Below are 13,045 nucleotides of genomic sequence, written 5' to 3'. Positions count from 1 at the left end.
TAAAATTTTCTCGATAGGTTTATGTTATTCAAATATAAAATTCATGGACGTTTTTTAAACCGTTTTCCACCTGGTCTTTCCAGCAGAGTGATGGCCGCAATCTACTTTTTTAGTCGAACCATCATCTTTCATTCGCATAACATGACCGAACCTGTGTCTCCGGTGTGTTTTATTTCGCTGGACTATGTTGGTGTCTGCACAAAGCTCGTAGAGCTCATCAACAAATCTTCTTCGGTACTCGCCGTCGCCGACACGTAGAGGCCCATAAATCTTTCGAAGAGATTTTTTCACGAACACACCCAGAGCTACCTCATCTGATGTTGTCAAGGTCTATGGTTCTGCACCATATATCAAAATGGGTACGATAAGTGACTTTTAGGACATGATTTTCGTTTGCCGTGGGAGGACTTTAGCTTTCAATTGCCTACCTGTTTCAAAGTAGCATTTATTGGCAACCGTGATTTTTCGTTGGATTTAAAAGTTGACGTTATTGTTTGCGTTATTGTGGTCCCAAAATAAAGCAAGTGTCTGACTGTTTTGAAATGACGGATGCCAATAATGGCTTGGTTGTAACCATAACTTTCAGCGCGGGTGTTCAGGCGGATGATAGTATAGTTCCAGCGTGGTTAATTCAGACATAGTGGCATGTAGGCAGCTGATATCGAAGGTGACATTAAAACCGGCGAGTTTATATGTATAATTTCCTTTTTTCGATTTTTTTTTCTAGGGTTTACCGTATGCTGGTAAGGTCCAAACGGTCGATTTACAGTGGGATTCAATCTTTCGAACAATATGCTTTACAGGAGGTGTACCATGTGCAGAACCAGTAAAAGTTTGGTAAAAAGAACCATTTATTTTGTGCAAGCAAGGTAGCATAGCGACTCTACTGGTTTCGTAGAAACCTTGGTCTCTTGAGAAAAGATTCATAGGTTTCCCGAACATTACTTCGTTATCTTTTGATATTTTTGTTTGTGTGGTTAGAAAAATCATTCATCGCGCACTAACTATCTGTTTGGCGCAAAACGGATTTCGGAAGAAGATATAGTGGTGATTTTTTACATCAACATTGTGTACATATTTCCGCGTATACCTTGCCTTGGACACTGCGATAAAATGGCTTCGCCAATAAAGAGTTTACGAATTTGTGTTCTTTATTTTTGGCACGATATTTTAGGGTTTTATGATTCGCAGATAGCCTCACCGCTTGATCTTTTGAAAAACAACTCGGTAACACTCACCTTCTGCTCAAGTTTTCTAATCTAACTGGTGGGTTTCTTCTAAAATATTTTATATTGTTTTGGTCACTTTTTCTACCGGAACCAAGCTTCCAGAACCTAATCCTCCTTAAATTTTTTGACTTTGCTGTAAAGTTAGAAGCTACTAAGGGAACTACTAATTGTTTTCTGTAAAATGCCCAACTCTAATGACACTTTCGATCTATATAAATGACAGTAAGTTTGTGCGCCTGTAAGTATGCTTTGCTTTTCTTTGTATACCGAACAAACTATTTTTTTCCAAACGGGATTTCTTTCGATACAGCTTTAAAATATTCATGGCAACCCTATGCACTACAAGCAATCACTAATGCATTAGATATTTCTTGGGTGCATTTTTTATTTCTTTTCTTTCATTGGTCTTTGGCGAAGGCAATATTGATTGTTGTAGAAGGGCAAAGGCCGAAGAATGCTCTTGGTGATGGACACAGAAAAATGCTTAAAGGGACTGTATATATGTATTTTGGTGGTTGTTTGTTTTCATAACTAAAACGTTCTCTCATAAAAGCACGCACACATAAACGGATATAAACACAAACACACACATATTCATACTGCAAAGAATGCTTAGCTGGTAAAGCCAAAGCAGCAGCACACAAGCAAAGTAAGCACTCAAACAAACAAACAGATACACAGATATTTTGTTACTATACGCACGTACAACAAACACGCACGCACACAAATATAGGCATATGTGCTCTCATGAGAGCCCAAAGAGAGTGTGGTGAAGAGCTACAATATGGTCATAGCGCACTATAAGGCTAAACGTACAGCGACATAAACAAAAATTTTAATTTTTCAAATCAGTTTTTGGCGGCACTCCAAACGATATAGACTGGTCCATTCCCCCAACAATAACGGTATATTTGATAGGAGCGCGTCGTCGTGCGTGTATACGTATGTATGTATGAAAATCCGTGCGTGCTTTTGCGAGTGTGCGTATGTATGTATGAACGAGCGGGGAAATACGCGTGTACTAACGTAAACACGGCGCAGCTTAATTGCATTTTGAAAAGAATATACAAAGTGAAAGCGAAAACAATCAATGAAATAATGCCGGTAAATGAGCTGCAAGGATGGGAAACTTGAAGAAAAAATACGGATAAAGGCAAGCGTGCATACGTACAAAGTAAAGAAAGAAAGAAATATCATACGTAATTTCTTCGCTTTTGTGAGTGACAAATTTTGAAAAACAATTTGCAAAAAAATTTTGAAAAATTAAAAAAACTAGTTCTAATTTTAATTACTCATGTTTTCGAAGTAAACGCAAAACACGAAAGCAGACAACCCAAAAAATATAATTTTCAGCATCAAAAATAATTCTAAATTTCTAAAAACAGCAATAATTTAAAACGAAATGCATCTCAACATTTTTATATAAAAGTGAGATAGTGAAACTGAAAAAAAAATGAAAAAATTTAAAACACTTGTTTAATTATGTAGGCTTTCTAATGTGAGACTAAAACCAAAATCAAATTTCACAAAAATTTTAATCAATATAAAAGAAGTGAAAAATTATAAAATTTGTTTAAAATTTAAATGAGACTGAAACAAAACCAAATCTGTAAATCAAATTTCTTGAAAATTTTAGTATTGAAATAGCTAAAATTCGAAATAGTATTTGTAAAATTTTGTACAATAAAAATTATGCGAAATTTTGTTTGAAAAAATTTATGAAGTGAATATTTACCAAAAATTTATTGCAAATTTTTGAAAACTTCTAAAAAAAAATTGCTGTAAGAGTAGTTCCAAATAGTTTTTTACGAAATGCAAGCTTTAACAGATTCAAAGAGCACACAAAATAATTTCCTTTTTCGTAAGCATTTCCGTTTGTAAAGTAGTCATTAAATACAAAAAGCACCAAATTTGCAACTAATCCACAACAACAATAATAACAAAATTTTGCTACAACAAAATAATACAATCATTATCAACATGGATGCCAGCAGCAATGCCACCCCCATAAATCAACTCACTTCCACTGCCAACGTTAATGCGAATAGCAACAACAATACAGATAACAACAACAAAACTCACATTACCAACGCTTCCATCAACAATGCCACGATGACCTCGGGCTCGGTTGTCTTCGAGAACGGCACAATTATGGGTGCCATCTATGAGAATAACATGAGTTACAACAACAAAAGTAACAATAACAGCCAAAGTAACAGCAGCATTTATAGTCACAGGCATAGCAGCTATTACCAAGAGCCGGAAGGGCAGTTTGCCAACATACCGGAGATTGTAATCAATGGCAGCTATAGCAGCAGCCACCAAAATCTACACAACCATCAACAACAACAACTACACCTCCACCAACAACAACAACAACATCAACGACCAATATTAGGCCGCCAACAAAGTGATACGCACATTGTCGATTCCACAAATAATTGCGATGAAGCTGCCATAGAAAGCACAGCATTGCTAGTCGTCTCGTCCACGACAGCAGAACCCACAAGCGAACCCACTAACGACACAACTTTGCTGCATGACGAAGATTTAGGTGGCATGGTGGATGTATCCGATGCTGTAGTAAGCGATGAATTCGAACAATTTATGTTAAATCGCAGTACCTCTGATAGTAATATACTAGATTCGAGTTTTTATAGTGAACTCCAATATCAACAAACGCTCGGTATGAGTTTTGGTGATGGGAGCGGCGGCGGCGGTGTTGGACATCATGAGATTGGTGGCATATCAGGCGGTGCTTATATTGATGCAGCAACAGCAGCACAACAATACCAATTAGCTGCAGCTGCGGCTGCCACACGTGCACAACTTGGTTTACCACCATTGCCACAAACACCAAGTGCTGCAGCAGTTGCAGCAGCGGCGGTGGCTGCTGCTGACCTTCTAAATACGAGCACCTGTTCGCGTGAATCTTCGTCGCGTGCTAACAACAACCAGCACAATATTACCAACAATCAAAGCAATAGCAACAACAACAAAGGTTCGCGCACACGCCGTACACACAAATCGAGTAAAGCGAAATGGAATGCGAATATAGCAGCTGCTGCAGCTGTGGCTGATGTTGCACGTGGTGCTGCAACAGCTGCTGCTGCGGGTGCATATCCACCACAATATGCTGCCATATTTTTGGATCATGGTAATGTTACGGCGGCTGCGGCTGCCAATGCAATGGGACAAATGCAAATTGCAAATGCGGCAGCTGCTTCACCATTCTTAAATGCTCCATTAGTGGATGCTGCAACAGCGGCGGCATATTTGCAACACCAGCCTTATCAGTTGATTACAACAGCGACAGCACCCTATGCACATATCGGCAGGCATCATATGCACCACAGGTGGGTTGAGTTGATATATTCATTGAAATTTATTACTTCGAATTTATATTCTACTTCGAAAATTCTACTTAAGTAGTGCTGTGGTGAATAAACCAGGGATCGTTACATTTATAAGTTTTATTATAAAAATGTTTGGTGGTTTGAAAAATGTTTTATGCGACAAAATTACAAGTTCTCATGAAAAAACCTTCTTAATGATGCGGCTGAAAAAAATTTGTTTACATTTTTTAATATTTCAGTGTAGGAGTATTCAGAAAACATTTCGCCGTTGGCATAACGGACAGGACTATAAATCTGTTGGAGAAATATTCACCCGAGCACTCAAAGAGCAATATCACCTTCTCTCGTCACCGTCCATGATTCTGAGCCATTTATTAGGACAGGTATGATGAGCGACTTGGAGAGCGCGAATTTTTTCGTAGAGAGAGGGCTTTACTTTTCAATTGCCTACTCAGTCCAAAGTAGCACTTGTTGGTACGAGTTATTCTTCGTTTGATTTCTAAGCTGACATTATTTTTGGTATTATTTCAAATATACGGAATCCTGCACAGTCTCGCATTTATATCTGTCAACAGTGAAGCGGTTGCCAAGGCGCGAAAGTGCCGATTCTTCTTTTGATGACAGCAAGTACTTCGTCTTTTCCTCATACACCACAGGACCCATTGTTTTGCTTCTTTATCTAATCTAAAGGGGGCAGAACTTACAGCGCATTTCCTGAGGCCAATAATATCAAAATCGTTAGCTTACACCAGTAATTGTACGATCTTATAGTTTAGTTCTGCTACTAGAATTATCTTCTCTAGCATTACATTGAAGAAATCGCACAAAAGGGAGTTGCCTTGTCTGAAGCCTCGTTTGGTATCAAATAGCTCGGAGAAGTCATTCCTCACACGTCTTACTAGCTTTGCATGGAACTTAAATTCAGACTTGGCAGCGTACAAGCAACTTTTTTCCGCGCTGTGAAAAGCTGTTTTGAAGTCGACAAAAAAATGGTGAGTATCGATTCTCTTATCGGGAGTCTTTTCCAGAATCTGGCACATCACGAAGATCAGGTCCAAAGTAGATTTACCAAGTCTGAATCCTAATGAAGTCCCAATCAGTTTCTTGGGCTTCAGTCTTTGGCACAGTACGCTAGATAGAACCTTAAACGCAATATTAAGCAGGCTGACTTCGCAATAATTGACTCGGTTTTTGGTATCGCCTTTCTTGAGGATGAGTGCAGAACATATTAATACTCCAATATGTAGGCATGCGTTCATCCGACCATACTTTGCATAGGAGTTGATCCATAATTTTTACTAATGATTCGCTTCCGTGTTGGAACAGCTCGAAGTGCCTGCCGCGGTCGTACGCAGATGCCAGTGTTAACAGCCCCATTTTGCTACCATAAAAGACATTATAAAAGATATTAAGCCCTTGCTGCCGTGATCCACGACTTGGTGTAGATTATCCAGAAAAGGGAGCTCGCATGCAGAGCTGTCTGGACTGTTTGGTGTTAGTTCAGAATTGAGGGAGTAAGAGCCAATGGATTTGATACCCATTTAGCAGTCGCTAAAAATATCGATTTCGTTGCCAAACCATGGCTTCGATGAAAGCTAATACTTTTACCTGGAAGACACTATTGTGATCAGGTAGTCTGAAGGAGACTTGAAGGTCACGGTCCTTTGAATAGATCCCTCCTTCAACCCTACTGTTATACTTAGAGTCAGTGTATAATGAAATGCTGCCGCCAGCAACGAAACACCAATCCGACCGCATCCAATCATCTCTGCTGGGAATGTTTACGATAAAGTAGCTTTCCGAAGCTCTTTTAGTCGCAAAACGATCTGTGCTCTGAGGAAGAAAACTTTAATTGTTTAGTATGCTAGAGTGTGCTGTAATTTTAGTACTTTATCTGGAAGACCCTTTTAAACTCAGGGTTGAAGTTGCTGCTAGATCCAATCTTAGGATATTAAGAATGAACTGAAAAGCTTGGCTTGGCGTTGATGTTTAGATCTGTGCACTTTCCCAGCAAATGTAAGTTTGACGCCGTTTTCGGCCTGGCAAACAAAACAAAAAACGACTACCATATACGTAATATGGTTCGAACAATCTACCCCCGTGATCTACACATACATATTATGAGTTAGTCCCAGATTTTGGCAGTGGTTTGTCTAGTGTATAAATCACAAAAGACCTTAAAATGAAAGTTATGTTGAAGGGATTACAAATAAATGTTGTATCATTCGTATACTCATATTTTAAATTAAATTCAGTTAAAAAGAATTGCTTAATTAGTTGGTCGTTGAATTTATACTATGCTTGATGTAGCATATGTATACGGAAATTTCGTTTGACTGCAGAATATTTGTGTATATACATTGGGCTGGGTCGATTTGTATGGACGAAAGCTAACCCATATCGCGCCATCGACTTTTCGATAGGATTTGTGCTCAGGAAAAAAAGTTCCACTACGCATACCCAAAAAATAATTTTCGAGCCTGCGAAATTTAATTTTTTTGAATTTTTTCGACTTTGATTTTTAAGGTTTTTTTCATGACCTACTAAAAAAAAATTTTTTTTTTTTTTAACTGTTATCGCCAACGTTTTTAGCGAACATTTTTGGGTCGTACAGGGTATACATGAAAATTTTACAATCAAATGAAACATTTTTTAGTAGGCCATGAAAAAAACCTTAAAAATCAAAGTCGAAAAAATTAGATTTCGCAGGCTCGAAAATTATTTTTTTGGGTATGCGTAGTGGAACTTTTTTTTCCTGAGCTAAAATCCTATCGAAAAATCAATGGCGCGATATCGGTTAATAAGTCGACCCAGTCTAATATACATATACATACATATGTGTGACGGATGAATAATTGCAACAAAATTTTGATTAAAGTGTGTGGTGACACAAAAGGTGGTAATCAATATTTCAAAAATGAATGCTTGTAAATTGATTGTAAAAAACAATTTATTATCCACCAGCTATGACAAGCACTATGTATACAGGAATATTTAACTATACTGAGAAAAAATATAAATTAAAATAAATAACTTTTCCTGCAATTCAATTAAAGAACCAAATCGCTTGTACGTCCCATACTCTATTCACCTTACTGAGCTATTTAAATATATGTGATATGCGCAATTTCCCAAGGTTAAATTCTCTGCATTCACAAATCTTACTCTGTCGTTTTTCTGCTAGTTAATTTACCACGTATATTATTATTATCACACCCACCCTATGCCCCTGGTCATCTCTGTATTCAATATACACACATCTGTAAACGATATACATATACGACTCGTACACCACAAGCAAAAACAATCAAGCTAAATATCATGCACGGAATCAACAAATCAATGTAAAAGCTTACCAACATAATTTAAGTAATCAAACATACAAATAAATACTTATGTACATATGTATGTATATGTATTGTTACACATGCAAGAAAGAATATTTATGTACGCTCAGTCAAACGGAAATTTATCACTCAAAGTGTATCGATATTCTCGAACACGACCAACATATCACCAAAATTTCAATAATTTTTTATTCTTGTCACAATCATGACATAACCATTGTTTGAGGAGAGTTGGAGGAGAGGGAGTCGCATATAAGCAAAAGTGTAAACATTTTTTCCTCCAGAGAATTTTTTAAGAGCGTTAAAGCTAAGAACGTCATCCTTGTAGCATGCATTTGCGGCATGCAGTGAGTCACACAATTATGTGTTGGAAATTGTAGAAAAATTTTTGCATATTTTTAGGGGTCGCATTGTTGAAAATTCATATCTGAAAATGTTCCACCAAAATGTTTTTTACACAAATAAAATTCAAAAACATGTTAACTATTCTGCTACCTTTTACTCCCTTTTGAGGAAAATGTATTCTGTCATGAAAGATTCAAAATCTTCGCAAAAAATTTCCTACTAAAGTTATACCACACTTCTTAATCATCAATTTGTCGAGAAAAAACTTCTTATAAAAAAGGTTTCTATATAACAAATTATCAGTAGAAATAGCAAATTTTTTTTAAATTACAAGGTACTGCATATTTTCAGGCGCATATTCACACCATTAACTTCAGTGGCATACAAACAGGCCTTAAATAAATCTTTAATGTGACTAGTTATTTTTGGTTAGCAGCGCTTAAGAGTTTCCTTAAATATTAAAAATTACCTAAAAAGTTTAACTATAGACGCATGTGTGTTTTTGCAAGAAATATTTGTATTGGATATTAGTTTTTGATTTATATGAGTTAACCGGGGATTGTCCGTATCGCTTTAAATGTATGAAAACATTTATTTCAAGCAATTTTTAATTTTATAATTTATTTAATAATTTGGGAAAAATTTAAACAACGTGACGGACAGACAAGGCGACAGCTGTTTCGATTATACCTTGTAAATCTCTTCAAAGCCTTTTCTCCCGGGAGTGGGAGTCGAACTCGCACTCCTATGATAGTAGAAATGGTTACAAACGCATTCAGCTACGTCATGCCTTAGTTGTTGTAGTTCTATAAATAGAACAGAAACAACAACAAATACCAAGTTTCTCTAAAACCGCCTTACAAACATGCATAACTTCAACACATAACTACATACGAATTATGTGATGTGTAGAAGATAATATATGCGAAAGAAAGCAATTGGGAAAAACTTTACAACAACTAAGGCATGACGTAGCTGAATGCGTTTGTAACCATTTCAACTATCGTAGGAGTTCGGGTTCGACTCCCACTCCCAGGAGAAAAGGCTTTGAAGAGATTTACAAGGTATAATCCAAACAACTGTCGCCTACCTACATACGTCCTAATCGATTTGCCTGAAATTTCATACATAAATTTGCCTATATTAGTATTTACGATGCTTTTTTCCGGGACGTATACCAGAGACGGACTGGGACTGGGATTAGAACTAGGACTGGGACTGAGACTGAGACTCGGAGTGGGACTGGGACTGAGACTCGGACTGGGACTGGAACAAAATACATACCACCCTCTGGGACCGGCAATAAAAGATGAAGAAGAAGGAGAACAACTTGAGAGAAGAGAAAAGAGAGAAAGATACTGAGAAAGAGATAGAATGAGACGAGGATGGAGATGAAGCGAAAAAGACGGAGGGAGCAGTGAATAAAAAGATTGGGAAAAAGTGTAGAGGGGTAGGGCAGTGGTAGACGGAAAAGGCTTATTAAAATGTATGCGGATAGGCCAAATTTAGGGCAGAACAACGTCTGCCGGGTCTACTAGTATGGTCATAAAATTAAAATTTGAGCTGCAATTTCGAAAACTATTTCAGAATTTAAATTTGACGCCGATTGGGTGCACCAGGGGACACTGATGACCTGATGCTCAATATTCATTCTCTCTCAATTCGTTTCTAGGAATGGGTCTTGAATATCAGCTGTCTATTCATTCAATTGGAAACAAAAGTTCATTCGTTTCCAAGAATGGATCTTAAATATCAGATGGCTATAGAGTTGCGTAAAACGCGCCAAAAGAATTCCATGAAATCGGTGCGTTTTCATTATTTTCGAATAAATCAGCGAGTAAGCCGTTAAAAACTTATAAAACTTATAAAAAAGAGTTATAACAAGTAAGGAAGGCTAAGTTCGGGTGTAACCGAACATTACATACTCAGTTGAGAGCTATGGAGACAAAATAAGGGAAAATCACCATGTAGGAAAATGAACCTAGGGCAACCCTGGAATGTGTTGTTTGTAGGATATGGGTATCAACTGAAAGGTGTTAATGCATATTTTAAAAGGGCGTGGGCCTTAGTTCTGTAGGTGGACGCCTTTTCGAGATATCGCCATAAAGGTGGACCAGGGGTGACTCTAGAGTTTGTTTGTACGATATGGGTGTCAAATGAAAGGTGTTAATGAGTATTTTAAAAGGGAGTGGGCCTTAGCTCTATAGGTGGACGCCTTTTCGGGATATCGTTGTAAAGGTGGTCCAGGGGTGACTCTAGAATGCGTTTGTAAAATATGGGTGTCAAACGAAAGGTGTTAATGAGTTTTTTAAAAGGGAGTGGGCCTTAGTTCTATGGGTGGACGCTTTTTCGAGATATTGCCATAAAGGTGGACCACGGGTGACTCTAGAATTTGTTTGTACGATATGGGTATCAAATGAAAGGTGTTAATGAGTATTTTAAAAGGGAGTGGGCCTTAGTTCTATGGGTGGACGCCTTGTCGAGATATCGCCATAAAGGTGGACCAGGGGTGACTCTAGAATTTGTTTGTACGATATGGGTATCAAATGAAAGGTGTTAGTGAGTATTTTAAAAGGGAGTGGGTATAGGTGGACACCTTTTCGGGATATGGCCATAAAGGTGGACCAGGGGTGACTTTAGAATTTACAATGTGGGTATCAAATGAAAGGTATTAATGAGTATTTTAAAAGGGAGTGGGTCTTAGTTCTATAGATGGACGCCTTTTCGGGATATCGTTATAAAGGTGGACCAGGGTTAACTCTAGAATGCGTTTGTACATTACGAGTATCAAACGAAAGGTGATAATGAGTATTTTTAAAGGGAGTGGGCCTTAGTTCTATAGGTGGACGCCTCTCCGATATATCGTCATAAAGGTGGACCAGGGGTGACTCTATAATGTGTTTGTACAATATGGGTATCAAATTAAAGGTATTAATAAGAATTTTAAAATGGAGTTGTGGTAGTTTTATATGTGAAAGCGTTTTCGAGATTTCGACGAAAATGTGGACCAGGGTGACCCAGAACATCATCTGTCGGGTACCGCTAATTTATTTATATATGTAATACCACGAGCAGTATTCCTGCCATGATTCCAAAGGCTTTCGATTTCGCCCTGCAGAACTTTTTCATTTTCTGCTACTTAATATGGTAGGTGTCACACTCATTTTACAAAGTTTTTTCTAAAGTAAAGTTTTTTTCAATGCAATTACCATATTTCATCAATTTTTTCGTATTTGGTATAGAAATATGGCATTTTTTTCATTTTTCGTAATTTTCGAAATCGAAAAAGTTGGCGTGGTGTTAGTCGGCTTTCAGCCATTTTTTATACCAGTACAAAGTGTGTTCAGATTATTATGTGAACTGAGTTTAGTAAAGATATATCGATTTTTGCTCAAGTTATCGTGTTAACGGCCGAGCGGAAGGACAGACGGTCGACTGTGTATAAAAACTGGGCGTGGCTTCAACCGATTTCGCCCTTTTCACAGAAAACAGTTATCGTCCTAGAATCTAAGCCTGTACCAAATTTCACAAGGATTGGTAAATATTTGTTCGACTTATGGCATTAAATGTATCCTATACAAATCAAATAAAAAAGGGCGGAGCCACGCCCATTTTGAAATTTTCTTTTGTTTTTGTATTTTGTTGCACCATATCATTACTGGAGTTGGATGTTGACATAATTTACTTATATACTGTAAAGATATTAAATTTTTTGTAAAAATTTCACTTTAAAAAAAATTTTTTTAAAGTGGGCGTGGTCGTTCTCCGATTTTGCTAATTTTTGTTAAGCATACATATAGTAATACAAGTAACGTTCCTGCCAAATTTCATCATGATATCTTCAACGACTACTGAATTACAGCTTGCAAAACTTCTAAATTACCTTTTTTTAAAAGTGGGCGGTGCCACGCCCATTGTCCAAAATTTTACTTATTTTCTATTCTGCGTCATAAGTTCAACCCTCCTACCAAGTAGCATCGCTTTATCCTCTTTGTGAGCTCTGCTCAACTGAGTATAAAAATATTTTGTGGTAGATACATAGGTGAAAAAATATGAAATAATATATTTTCATCGCGTTGCTTTGCTTTGATGCTCTGGCATCGCCATAAGATAACAATGAACGGCTATCCCCCTTCTTGGCTTTGATGCGACCAAAACGTATATGTATATCCACATATAAAGGAAAACGCAAACAATTTTTAAGAAATTCCGAAATTAGATCCACTGTTATTTTAACGAACGCAAAAAGATAAAACTTGGTGAAGTAGCTGCGTTATCGTCCTCAAAAGCCGTTAATGAAACATGTTGCGGTAATTTAAAGTATAGAATGTCGCAACGCGCTACAAAACATGGCCTTTATCCATCCACTTACATCAATGCCAAGGCTAAGAAGCCAACTTTTTCACCAATCGAAAGTCGCTACCAAAACCCGTTTCGTGTGCAGCCCTTCGATGAAAGGTGTTGCCACTGATAAATTTTCCAAGGGTGAAAAAGAGTTATTTTTTCTTCGGGTTTGTAATCCTGACATCAATTCGAGTTTTTTGATATCCCAATTGACAAATTTGAGCAAATTTTCGGTGAAAATCATAAATTAAACCTTTACCATGTAAAATACGCCAAAATTATTCTGAAATGCCCAAATTTGATTTTGAGCATGATGGCATCTATGGCCAATATTTAAAAAAATGCACATTTTCACGCGCTCTCAAAGAGCGAGAAGTTTCATATCAGGTCATCAGTGCCAGGGGAGGTCTAGGGTTTCTCTACC

At 37.4% G+C, this 13,045-nt stretch overlaps 1 protein-coding gene across 1 annotated transcript in view; it reads left to right on the top strand.

Annotated features, from left to right (window-relative positions):
• Positions 1-3,116: 3,116 nt before the first annotated feature.
• LOC137246086 (uncharacterized) overlaps positions 3,117-13,045 on the top strand; it is a 149,398-nt gene continuing 139,469 nt past the window's right edge. Inside the window, exon 1 of the mRNA XM_067777181.1 lies at positions 3,117-4,585. Within this exon, the coding sequence (XP_067633282.1) occupies positions 3,210-4,585 (1,376 nt within the window). The 5' untranslated portion in view covers positions 3,117-3,209. The remainder of the gene's footprint in view (positions 4,586-13,045) is intronic.

Source organism: Eurosta solidaginis, chromosome 3, assembly GCF_040869045.1.
Source record: "Eurosta solidaginis isolate ZX-2024a chromosome 3, ASM4086904v1, whole genome shotgun sequence".
In the NCBI taxonomy this organism is placed as follows: Eukaryota; Metazoa; Arthropoda; class Insecta; order Diptera; family Tephritidae; genus Eurosta; species Eurosta solidaginis.
The sequence above is the reverse complement of the archived record's forward strand: the minus strand, read 5'-3'. Positions and strand labels throughout refer to the sequence as shown.